General features: G+C 34.1%; 1 protein-coding gene across 1 annotated transcript in view; it reads left to right on the top strand.

Annotated features, from left to right (window-relative positions):
* The first annotated feature begins 569 nt into the window (after nt 1–569).
* Nucleotides 570–13,177, top strand: part of LOC108737070 (alpha-1,3-mannosyl-glycoprotein 4-beta-N-acetylglucosaminyltransferase A) — a 29,368-nt gene continuing 16,760 nt past the window's right edge. The window contains exon 1 of the mRNA XM_025981937.1: nt 570–1,031. Within this exon, the coding sequence (XP_025837722.1) occupies nt 920–1,031 (112 nt within the window). The 5' untranslated portion in view covers nt 570–919. The remainder of the gene's footprint in view (nt 1,032–13,177) is intronic.

The raw sequence follows: 13,177 nt of genomic DNA, 5'->3' as shown, positions 1-13,177 counted from the left end.
TATAAGTTTTCGTCTAATTAAAAGCCAGGGTTATAGTTTCCTCAACGTTTTTATGTGGTTTTCAAAGAAGACTACGTTACTGATGGCTTAAATGATAAAATTTATTAGAAGCGGAATATTTTGAGTTAGATATTCAACTTCATTAAGCAGATTTCTCGTATTAACCCGGGTTAAATTGTTGACAAGTCCTTTAAGTCAATACTGTGGTTGTCCATAGTCAAATGTGACTTATGTAAATATAAAAAATATTAGTGTGTGTGTACGTGTAAATTTTTGAGTAAACTGGCAAGATTTCTTATGTTAGCCCAGGTCCTATGTCCTTTTAGACAAAAGGGGTGCGCGTGGTTCAGCCACAGGATCAATTGATTGACTCTAAAGGAGTAGATTGTTTGAAATGTAATGAAAAATCTTCCGAAAGGATTCAATTTTTTCTTAATATTATTTGTTCTTGCGGTCGGGCATCATCATTATTATCAACATTTATTGCACCTACTGAATGGAAAGAAATATTTTGTCGGAGCTTGCGCAAGAAACTAAAACAATAACTATATATTTAGATCTAACAGGCGTTGCACGATCATTCCGTTTCCACCAGCAGTGAGCTTGTCGGCGTGACCCGGTGAAAACCACGATGTCGTAGTCACCTTTGCCTTTCGTCGTCGCCGTGGTGACGGTGGAAATCAAGTAAACCTTGATCGCGCTCTCGTAGTTTTAGATTAATATTACAATCGCACTTTGCGCCGCATTAGTTTATAAAAACATTACGCGAATGCATTAACCGAAACAGTATTATAATAATTACCGTTGTTGTTGTTGTTGTTAATACGAAAAACTGAAAAGACGTGTGTTGTTGTTTGTTTGTTTGTCTTTAATGTTGTCGTTAATTAATTAATTTGTGACCTGTTCTCGTACGAATGAAATGGTTTTAACCAATGTTCCATCGCCATCTCTACGGAGAAAAAATTGTTTCCTGGTGATTTCGTTTGTTATTTTTGTGCCATTTTGCGTCATCATTTTTTACTCGATCCCAGGTAAGATGACACGATCAAATGTGTATGTTCAATTTTAATAAAGAATAATTGGTCAAAGATTACTAAAATTGGCAAGAGACTGCCAAAAAACGTATGATAAACATATCTAATACATAAAAGGAATTGATTTCTGTGAAGATTCTTTAAGAGATGTTTGTTAAAAAATAGTTTACTTTTTTCATACTTATAGTTACAATTAGTTTAAGAAGTACTTTTTTTTTATATTTTAAATCAACTGAATATACTGAACAGTTTCTGTTTTTCCAAAAATTTTACCGATTTACACCACTGAGTAGATAAAGCTTTTAGAAGTTTAACCCGGGTTAACTCAAGATATATGTTTAATGATGTCAAATATCTAACTGAAACTATTTTTTTTCACTATACTTTATCATTTAAACCATGTACTGCATGTGGCATTCGGTGCCACTAAATGAAAGACGTGAAACTGCCTGTGGCATACTGCACCACTGAATAGTTGAAGCTTTTAGCAGTTTAACCCGGGTTAACTCAAGAGATAAATTTAATAATGTCAAATATCTAACTGAAACTATTTTTGATTCACTGTATTTTATCGCTTGTGTCATATACTGCCTGTGGCATACTGCACCACTGAATAGTTGAAGCTTTTAGAAGTTTAACCCGGGTTAACTGAAGATATATGTTAAATGATGTCAAATATCTAACTGAAACTATTTTTTTTTCACTGTATTTTATCATTTGAGTCATATAACTGCCTGTGGCATACTGCTCCACTGAGTAGATGAATCTTTTAAAAGTTTAACCCGGTTTAACTCAAGATATATGTTTAATGATGTCAAATATCTAACTGAAACTATTTTTGTTTCACTGTATTTTATCGCTTGAGTTATATAACTGCCTGTGGCATACTGCACCACTGAGTAATGAAGCTTTTAGAAGTTTAACCCGGGTTAACTCAAGATATATGTTAAACTATGTCAAACATCTAACTGAAACTATTTTTTTCACTGTATTTTATCATTTGAGTCATATAACTGCCTGTGGCATACTGCTCCACTGAGTAGATGAAGCTTTTAGAAGTTTAACCAGGGTTAACTCAAGATATATGTTAAATGATGTCAAATATCTAACTGAAACTATTTTTTTTTCACTGTATTTTATCGCTTGAGTCATATACTGCCTGTGGCATACTGCACCACTGAGTAGATGAAGCTTTTAGAAGTTTAACCAGGGTTAACTCAAGATATATGTTAAATGATGTCAAATATCTAACTGAAACTATTTTTTTTTCACTGTATTTTATCGCTTGAGTCATATACTGCCTGTGGCATACTGCACCACTGAGTAGATGAAGCTTTTAGAAGTTTAACCAGGGTTAACTCATGAGATATGTTTAATGATATCAAATATCTAACTGAAACTATTTTTTTTACTGTACTTTATCATTTGAGTCATATACTGCCTGTAGCCTTCGGCGCCACTAACTGAACATGTGACATACTGCATTACTGGATGAAGAAGAAGCTTTTAGCAATTTATCCCGGATTTACGTGTAATATACATATATAAAAAAATTGAAACTATTTTTAATAATAATTAACTAATTTAAAATATAATATTTCAACACGTTGATTAATAAGTAGATAAATAAGATAACAACCCAAGTCTACTTAAACTTTAGTACATTCACACCTGTATCTTAGTACTGTTTGCTATAATATGAATGTTTAGAATTAGAAGTTACTACAAAATAGAAGTATATTTTATGTGTATTTAAATTATCTGCCACTGATAAATTTTGTACTTTTGACTAGTTACTAATAAGTTTGCCGATGATTTTTAGGCAACATATTAGTTTACTTTATTATCACTTCGGTTGTCTAAATGTATAAAGTCTATTTAAAAAGTGCAGTAAGTGGCATATAAATATTTCCTATACTAACAGTGTATACCACATAAACAAATGAGTCACATTTTATAATTGCTACATTTAAAGAGTGAATATAGATTTTGGTTAGTGATAGCCTGATAACATTGTTTGGTATTGTGAAGTGGGAAACCTCTAAAATGTAAGCCCATGATTAATACCCGGATATTAGGTTTTTACTGCCTTAGATTGACTTAATTTACTTTTTAATTCGTTACTTGTTTGCCCGTTTACGTAATTAAATGTAAGTATCTTACAATATTGAACTTGTAGCAATTAAAATGCTACATTCGCCAAATTGAATTGAATGGAAATGTAACATAAAATCTGCATTCCAAACATATAAACGATTAGTGACGTAAATAAGATTGACTTCCCACTCAGCAGCAGCTTAGGTATACTTAAAATCAGTGGCGGCTCGTAGCTAAAGCTACTGGGGATGAAGCAACATACCATTTTTCAAGGGCATAACGAGAATTAAGCCAATATTTACAATTCGTTTAGTTTGAAGTGGTAATATCCAAAAAGGTATCAGCATCATTTTTAGTATCCGGCCGGATGCCGGATAATGGGGCCGGATACGAAGTAAATCTGAGTAGTTTTACCAAAGGCAGATATTTTTGTGTTAGATTCCAATAAATGTAAGCATAAAATTGGAATAAAACAGCTGCTGCTTTATAGTATGATATTTCTTTGTATTACCAAAATTTATTGGATTTGGTGGAGCCCAGCAACTCCAGCACATTTTTAGTATCCGGCCGGGTATCGGATAATGGGGCCGGATACTAAGTAAATCCGAGTAGTTCTACCAAAGGTAGATATTTTTGTGTTAGATTCCAATAAATGTAAGCATAAAATTGGAATAAAACAGCTGCTGATTTATAGTATGATATTTCTTTGTATTAGCAAAATTTATTGGATTTGGTGGAGCCCAGCAACTCCAGCACACTTTTAGTATCCGGCCGGATGCCGGATAATGGGCCGGATACGAAGTAAATCTGAGTAGTTTTACCAAAGGCAGATATTTTTGTGTTAGATTCCAATAAATGTAAGCATAAAATTGGAATAAAACAGCTGCTGCTTTATAGTATGATATTTCTTTGTATTACCAAAATTTATTGGATTTGGTGGAGCCCAGCAACTCCAGCACATTTTTAGTATCCGGCCGGGTATCGGATAATGGGGCCGGATACTAAGTAAATCCGAGTAGTTCTACCAAAGGCAGATATTTTTGTGTTAGATTCCAATAAACGGAAGCATAAAATTGGAATAAAACAGCTGCTGCTTTATAGTATGATATTTCTTTGTATTACCAAAATTTATTGGATTTGGTGGAGCCCAGCAACTTCGGCACATTTTTAGTATCCGGCCGGGTACCGGATAATGGGGCCGGATACTAAGTAAATCCGAGTAGTTCTACCAAAGGCAGATATTTTTGTGTTAGATTCCAATAAATGGAAGCATAAAATTGGAATAAAACAGCTGCTGTTTTATGGTATGATATTTCTTTGTATTACCAAAATTTATTGGATTTGGTGGAGCCCAGCAACTCCAGCACATTTTTAGTATCCGGCCGGGTACCGGATAATGAGGCCGGATACCCAACAGATGTAGACAGTTCTATCAAAGACGTTTAAAGGCAGATATATTTGGTTTTAGATTCCAAATAACAGAGGCATAAAATTGAATAAAACAACTGCTGTTTTATACTGTGATATTTCTTTGTATTACCAAAATTTATTGGATTTGCCATTTGTATGTTTTGAGGAAGAGCCAGGGCCCCTACTGCATGCATGTACACATTATTATAAAACAAGAATGCTACTGCAACAATTATAGATGTTCAACCCATTTTGAACACCGTTACATTTAGACGTTACGTAATCTGGAGCAGCTGTTTATTAAAATTGCTCATTAAAGAATGGATTATTTTACATGGTTTATTCAGACTGTTTCATCTGGTCGAGGTGAAAGAACCGCGGCCGACGCCATCATGGATTTTTGTTACACATACGTACCTATATTCGAAACTGAATCGATCTCGAATAATAATCGTTCTAAACACGGTACATATGTATCGCATGTCTGTATGTATAAATATATACATTACGTACACATGTTGTGTAATTTAAACAACAAGACATAATATTACTTGTATGTTATTATGTAGTAGCATGCTCGGATACAATAAACATAATAACAAAAAGCGCACTGGAACTAGCCCGTATATAAAACAATTTCGATCCGTAAATAAACAAGTGCATGTCTTACACGCTAGTTAACAGTCATTTTTAAAACAATAATAATTGAAACTGCACTGGTAGCTAAACGGTAATATGATATGCCAGCCGACACGGCTACATGGAGGTCTCAAAAGTTACTTACATGGATCATTTAATATTGATTTTATCAACGAAGATTTCCCACGATCGAATATCATATCAACGTTGAAAAAAGAGTGCAGAACGACTGGTCACACGGCTCATAAGAACGCGTGGTCAAGAAAAATCGTACTACTATTTTTGTAGTCCAGCCTAATCCATATAAATCGAAGTTGACGAAAAATATAATGATTTGTATTTTAGAGCTTTCAGGTATTAATGAAAAAAGTTTTACTAATAGAGACTTTTTGTTTCATTTCGTTTGTTTGTAAACCACATTTTATCCGTTTCGTACAACCGAAACTGGCGGCCTTATCAATTTTTAAACGTCTAGACTGCATATTAGTATTACGCTATCGCGAACAAAATAGGTGAAAGAACTATACAAGTTGATATCGCAATGTTAAACCTGATTCATTTCCGCCCATTCTGATGCAAAATTTAAGATTGTTACAAAAGGTCTTTGCTCCATAACGAAAGCAAAACTTGTTCGATACCAAACACGACGAGTTACAACATGTAAACGCAATAACAATACAAATGTTGCATGCATGCTGTTAGACTGGTACGTTTTTTGTTGACATGATTTTGAGATAAAATTATAAATTTACTTCTTAAAATGATAAAGTATCATAATGATTACTGACAGATGCATGAATCTATAATATATGATGACATTGGTCACACACCTCCCAACTGTTTTAATAAATAGTTTGTTGCAATGGCATTGTTTATATTCTACAAAGTCTAACTCAATATCATAAATTTAATTTCTAGAATCATAAAATATCATTATGATTAGATAAGGTAGATTTATCTCTCCTATCGTAGCAGCAACGTTAAGAGTTTGAGGTGCATTTTTAGGGATCCTTATTGTGAAAAATTTAGCTCAAAATCATAAATTTACTTCTTAAATTGATAAAGTATCATAATAATTACTGACAGATGCATGAATGTATAACCTATGATAACATTGGTCACGCATCTCCCAGATGTTTTAATAAATACTTTGTTGCACTGGCACGGTTTATATTCTAAAAAGTCTAGCTCAATATCATAAATTTACTTTCTAGAATCATGAAATATCATAATGAATATAAACAGTACTTTATTTCCTGTCAAGTTTGTGAGGTGCTGGTTTTATTGATACCTATTGTTGAAAATTTAGTTCAAAATCATAAATTAAATTTCTAGAATCAAAATATCATTATGATTAGATAAGGTAGACTTATCTCTCCTATCGTAACAGCAACGTTAAGAGTTTGAGGTGCCATTTTTACTGATCCTCTTTGTAGAAAATTTACCTCAAAACCATAAATTTACTTTCTAGAATCATAAAACATCACTATGATTGGATTTATGCCATCTGATGGCGGCAACATTAAGAGGTCCTGACTGCTAAATGTTTCAAAATGTATTTTATTGCACAAATGTCATTTTTACTAATCCTTATTGTGAAAAATTTAGCTCAAAATCATAAAACATCATTATGAATGCGCTTAGGTAACTACTGACTCAATTGCTCCATAATGTACATTTTATTACACAGGTATTGGTTTGTTATTGATTATTACTGTACAAACATTGTTTCAATATCATAAATTTACTTTCTATAATGATAAAATATCACAATGATTAGATTAAAGTGCATTTATCTCCCATAGCAACAGTTAACAACGTTAATAAGAAGTGTTTTAAAAAAGTTCAGTTTGTTGCACTTGTTGAGTTTTTGTTTTTTTATTGTAAAAAAATCGACTCAAAAATCATAAATTTACCTTCTCAAGTACTAACGAATTACAATGAGTGATCTTGAGTTTTCAAAAGATTGTTTTACGATAATTTTAAAGGTGCGTTAACAATACAATGGGCAATTACATACATATATTGTGTTTTAAAGTTAAACGTTAAAATATGGTTTCTTTATGGTTAATTTGATCGTGTGTATGCTACTCAGTGGGCAAGTACAATGGGGCATGGTTGTAATACCCACCATCATCTTTACAATGGTCATACACATTACTGACATTTACGTCGCAATACATTTGGAAAGAACTTATATTAAATCAAAAATTGTACTAAATCGATATATGTGGATTTATATTTGGAAAAATGAAAAAATATAAGGTAGAACATTATATGACAAAAGAAAGGAATATCTCTAGATTTTTATTTGAAGGGATCTATATTAAAGAGACAATTTATAATGTAGATTCGTACTCGAATCTCAAATTCGAAAAAAGTTCGAGTTATATCAAAATCGAGTTATGTACATAAGTTTGATTGTAAGTTCCTTTGATCTAAGATTGAAGAATAATCATGATTATCACGCGACATCGCGTTGCCCATGCGAAAAGCAGCGTAACGCAAAAATTTATGCTGCGGTTTTTCTATCATCTTATTTTGTACATTTGAAAATGGAGACCAAACAACCTAGCAATACTCGAGAATAGGGCGAACAAGGGTTACTAAACAGATAATAAAATATAATTTTTTTTTATTATTTTATATCCGCGTTCGGTATAATATTATCGGTTTGCACGTTTGTATCTCCATCATCATAGTCGGTCCTAAGACTGGTTGGACACACACCTTCACTCTTTCCTATCCTGAGCTAATCTTCGCATTTTTTTCCTAAAACTAGAACATCCCACATCCTTAACTATTTGCGAACAGTCAGCTAATCTAGGTTTACTTCTAATCCTCTTAACTCCTATTTCTGCCTCTAATGGGTCTCTGACTAGACCTTCATACCTGAGAAGGTGTCCTACCAAACTATCTCGCCTTTTTTTTATTGATTTCCGTAAAGTCCTTTGTTCTCTTATTCTTTCCAATATCTCTTCATTTCTAACCTTCTCTATCCACGATATCCTCATCATTCGCCTGTACCATCACATTTCGAACGCTTCTAACCTTTTCTTTCCGCTGCGTCCACCGTCCATGTTTCGCACCCGTACAGCGCCGCGCTCCAAACATACACCTTTCACAACCTTTTTCGAATTTCTAAATTAATCGTTCGCGAGCATAGAAGTGACTTCTTTTTATAGAAGGCGACTCGACCCTGCGCTATCATTTACGTTATATCCCTACTACTCCTTCAGTCTTAACTTATCTGACTTCCTAGATCCCTAAAATCAGCCACTTCTTCTAATCTTTCGTCTCCTACCTCTATATTCGCTCTTTCCCTACTTTTTCTTCCCTTGCATACCAGTATTAGTGGTTTCAATTTTAACGCCATTAAGACATTTAAAATTAATTTAAAAATATAACTTTCTCAACCAAACTTCCTGACGAGTGGCGCGTTAAGTGATACGTCTCATATCCCGTAAAATTTTTCGCATCAGCAGAGCTCATCCCTCGGGATAGCGCACCACCAGCAAATTTAAAATTCCTTTCTAAACTCGTGCATAATTTTCTGGAATTGGGTTACCCAGTCCCGGTATATATATATATATATACACACGCATACGTGCATACGTACATTCGCATACATATATTTACATACATACCTACGGACGTATAACGAATTCTACGAATTATTCACGTGATGCATGTTGCCATATGTATATTATATGACATTCCGGCCGTGTATATGACGGCACACACGGCCTACTAACTATAGTATGTCTACTATTATACTATTCAGACGTGGAGGCTTTTGTTTCTCCCTGAAATTATTTCGGTATGAACAACGGGCGCAACCGTATGACGAATGACGTGAATTTTAAAAAGGGCGATGAAAGAAAGGCAGAAGATTCCATTGAAGACGACAATACAGTGGCACGGAAGAATTCGTTACAAAGCGGAAATTTAGAAGGTACAGTTATCGCAGCAGGCCATAATACATACTTCAACCCTTAAACAAAAAGGTAGAAAACTGGGAGACATCGAGAGAAATGTACAAATCGTATATAACATTAATTTCCTATTTCTGTTTTGACACAAGCGAATTTATGATATCTGTTCGCAAATCACCCTGTATATTACGTTACGTTTATAACGACGTGGAGGCAACCGGTGGCGGTGAAGTTTGGTCGCTATAACCGTAGGTCACTATATCCAAATACCACAATATAGTAATCAGAAACCATCATCATCCTTTTTAATCCTTTTAATGGTGTTTAATGGTCCTTTAGGTCTGAAACCCTTAAACAATTCGTTCAATCGTTTGTTGCTTCTGTTGTATTATAGACGGATTTGACACAATTTATGCTATTCTTCGTCAGAAGGTTCGCAGTTCACCCTGTATATAGTTGTCTACAGCTTCTGAACATTGAAAAAGATTCTCTATTACAATTGCTCCGATTCTCCGACGATATATACGCACAAAACTGTAACATTTCAACTCAAAAGATCGTGTTCATTGTATATTATGTTCCAACATTTCTCTGTTAGTTTATGTTACGTCTTTAGATGTAAACCGTTTTGTAGTTGGTAACAGAGGGCTTTGTTGATAATTTTCCTCACACAGGAACAAGACCTGAGGCGATTTTTATCCATTTTCATCTTCACTCGTTCGAATGACGAAATTTTCGACCTAAGCCAAACCAGACAAGCACAGCAATAATAATTAAAGTATAGTTCATGCGATGGAATGTGGCGAGAAATTGAAAGAAGATAAAAAGCATTTCCCGTGAAAATCAGTTGTTTGTGCTGCAATAATTAGCAGTTTTCAGTTAGAAATTAATGAATCCAATTCAATTAAATTTAAACTTGATTCTTTCTGGAAATTCGACAGATATGTCGTAATATTTGCAAAAAATTTTGAAACAAACCAATAGGTTATTAAAGGTCATTGGAAACCTAAGCCCTGGTCAATATGATAATCCAAGGTTACAAAAGAAAACTCGTTAATCTACAATTTTATTACACATTAAAGTCTTTTTTTTTTGTTATTCCAAAAACCGCTCCTTTCTCTGGCTATTATTCCCAGTTTTAGTGCCATCTTTAAGCAGGAGCAATTCTCCTAATTGCCTCTATTATCCTCGCAGACGGGATTTTATCAAGCGGAACAAAAGTTTAAATAATTAAGGCAATCTGATGAAGATGACGGATAACTGCAAAATTCAAATTAAACATTAAATTCAGTCTGGTTTGTTTCATTTCTATTATCTGTTATATCCATAACAATGTGTAGCAAATGAGAAGGATCCAGTGCATATCGCGTATGCATGGTTTTATTATTATACAGGGTGTAACACAAATAAGTGCCGAGTTTAGAGGAGTTGCACCATAACACATGAAAATTAAGTAGAAGTTTGCATGTCCACAAGTTTTTGAGAAAACGGTAGTTGAAATTACAGGTAAATTCAATTCCGGTTCTGGCATAGAAATACGCCCCGCAACGCTGCACTCAATCAGCTGGTATTGCTTATATGTTAGATTAGATTAGGTGTGATTGAAGGTGTATAAAACTTGAAAATTAAGTAGAAGTTTGCTTGTCTAAAGGTTCACCGTTTTTGGGAAAAAGGTGGTTGAAAGTACAGTTAAATTCAATTCCGGCTCTGGTATAGAAATACGCCCCGCAACGCTGCACTCAATCAGCTGTTATTGCTTATTTGTTAGTAGATTAGTAGCACAGGACCGGCTTCGGATTGTAAATGATCGTGATTTTATTAAAAATCTTTTTAGCCCTTGTTTATTGAATCCAATTTAGACCCTCTGAAGCTCGGCACTTGTTTTTGTTACACCCTGTACGTCTACTTAGCTAACATAACTAGCTTAAGCGATGAGAATATCATGTGAAGAATTCTTCAGCTTTTATTTTAACTGTATATCATATTAAGGCTACCATTAGCTAGATTCCACGGTTGCCGTTTTCATCCAATTGTTTATATGTGTGAAGTGTACCATCTGCTGCGAGATTAATCATCCATACTGGTCCAATTTTACATGTCGCTGAACTCGAACAATTTATAAACTCCAACCCCAGCATCACAACTTATTACTGTACGTACCTAATCCGTAACGTACCTTCACGTGAAATCGAACGTTTAATTTAAGATCGGATACCATGAAGAAATTCCCTGGCGAACCGTGACGGAAAAATGTAGGTCTTTAAGGGCAGAATTCGGAAACATACATCACTCTGACGAAAATTGAGGCAGATGCCACTTTATTGGCTTTTCAGTAACGATTTTACAATTTCTACGAACTAATCGGGATGGCAAGTAAAAAAGAATTACATTTTTATGAAGGTATTAAACTCTAAAAACATAAACTGAAGGCAGGGTTCCATTTTATGTGCTTTTCATCAAATCTGTTTGCTGAAAATTTCTTTCTCAAAAACGTAATATATACGAAATTAGCTGTAACGACTGCCGTAAAAAAATATATTGGACAAAGTAGACACTCAATCAAAACTAGATTTAAGGAGCATATTTATATTAATAATCAGGAGCATTTAGCTCATGCACGGTTTGGTAGAGAAGAAAAATCTAGTGTTGCCTAACATAATATTAACATTGATAATCTTAAATTAAAAATTCACGTTGAGGTTGGCTACGCCGGGATTCGTTTTCAGCAAGTAGATATCCATATATTTAAATGGACCTTGTTGGAGCATACGTAATCCTAAAATGTAGCATCGTGCTACAGATGGCGTTTACTGCGCCATTTGTAGTATTTTCTGAAACGCACTCTTAAGACAGCAGATAAAAGTTGGTCTGTGTTCTGTCGGAGCTGCCTGCGACGCGCTGATGAGATCCAAAAAGATCGAAAACGCGATCCGCGTCTGGCAGTTTCGACAGAATACAGACCACTTCAAATTATTTTATCCGAATTATTTTAATCTTAAATTAGTTAAGGAAGTTAGGAATAATTGTTTACTAGATAATTTTGACAGTTCATACATTTATAAATATAAACAAATTTTACTTAACAATGACAACGGTCCTATCCCTGGATCTCCGCTATTTAAGTAGTCTAGTTTAATTATTTTGTCAAGGTCCATTGAACATCAACCTTGTTGTAACTGAGCCATGTTCACCTAACCTTAACATGTATTAGTAAAAATAAGGATTAATTCCCATTTAGATTTGGTTCACTTAAGTCCCTGAAGAAGGTAACCTTGTTACCGAAAAGTGGTTCGGACACTAAAGTGTCGTGTTTTGGCGTTGGGGTTTGAGCTATTTTGTTTGTTTTACGTAGGTACTAATAATGTGACCATTTTTGGGTTTAGATTTGCACACTTTTACATTCACATGTTAAAATATGATAGAGTCAGTTGAACGTAAATAATATTGCTACCTGTTAAATTCTTAGCTTTTTAAAAAGCACCATGTAAACCGGTCACGTATGTAATTTACATATTCCCATACATTGGCTTTTTCCTGTTTAAGTTTATTTTGGACCAAGCACGTAGACACGTTAAGTATATATATATACGGTGACAAAACGGAACAGCATCTCACACCATTAACTTCATTCATGGTTAATTTAATAGGTTTACACCATTCCTGTTTACAGAAGTAGATTATTCCTGAATATTATGCAACGTCCGCGATTATCCCCCTGTGCAGATGTAATTACTCGAAAATTTCCCGAAACTTAAACATATAAACTTTCAGTTACCATCCGGCTTTTTTCCTAATGTATTTTAATAGAAACGATAGAAAAAGGAGAGACTGCGTACATAGGATTTGTAGATTTAGAGAAAGCCTTTGACAATGTTAAATGGGACAAGATGTTAAATATACCTACTTAAAAATGTAGGGATGAATTACAAAGATAGAAGAGTGATACTTAGTTTGTATAAAGAGCAATAGGCAGTTATAGAGCTGGGGATGCAACGTAGAGAAGTAAATATTAGGAAGGGAGTCAGGCAGGGATGCACACTGTCACCGCCTACTTTTTAATCT

This window comes from Agrilus planipennis, unplaced genomic scaffold, assembly GCF_000699045.2.
Source record: "Agrilus planipennis isolate EAB-ADULT unplaced genomic scaffold, Apla_2.0 scaffold104, whole genome shotgun sequence".
In the NCBI taxonomy this organism is placed as follows: domain Eukaryota; kingdom Metazoa; phylum Arthropoda; class Insecta; order Coleoptera; family Buprestidae; genus Agrilus; species Agrilus planipennis.
This window is presented reverse-complemented; position numbering and strand designations above follow the sequence as displayed.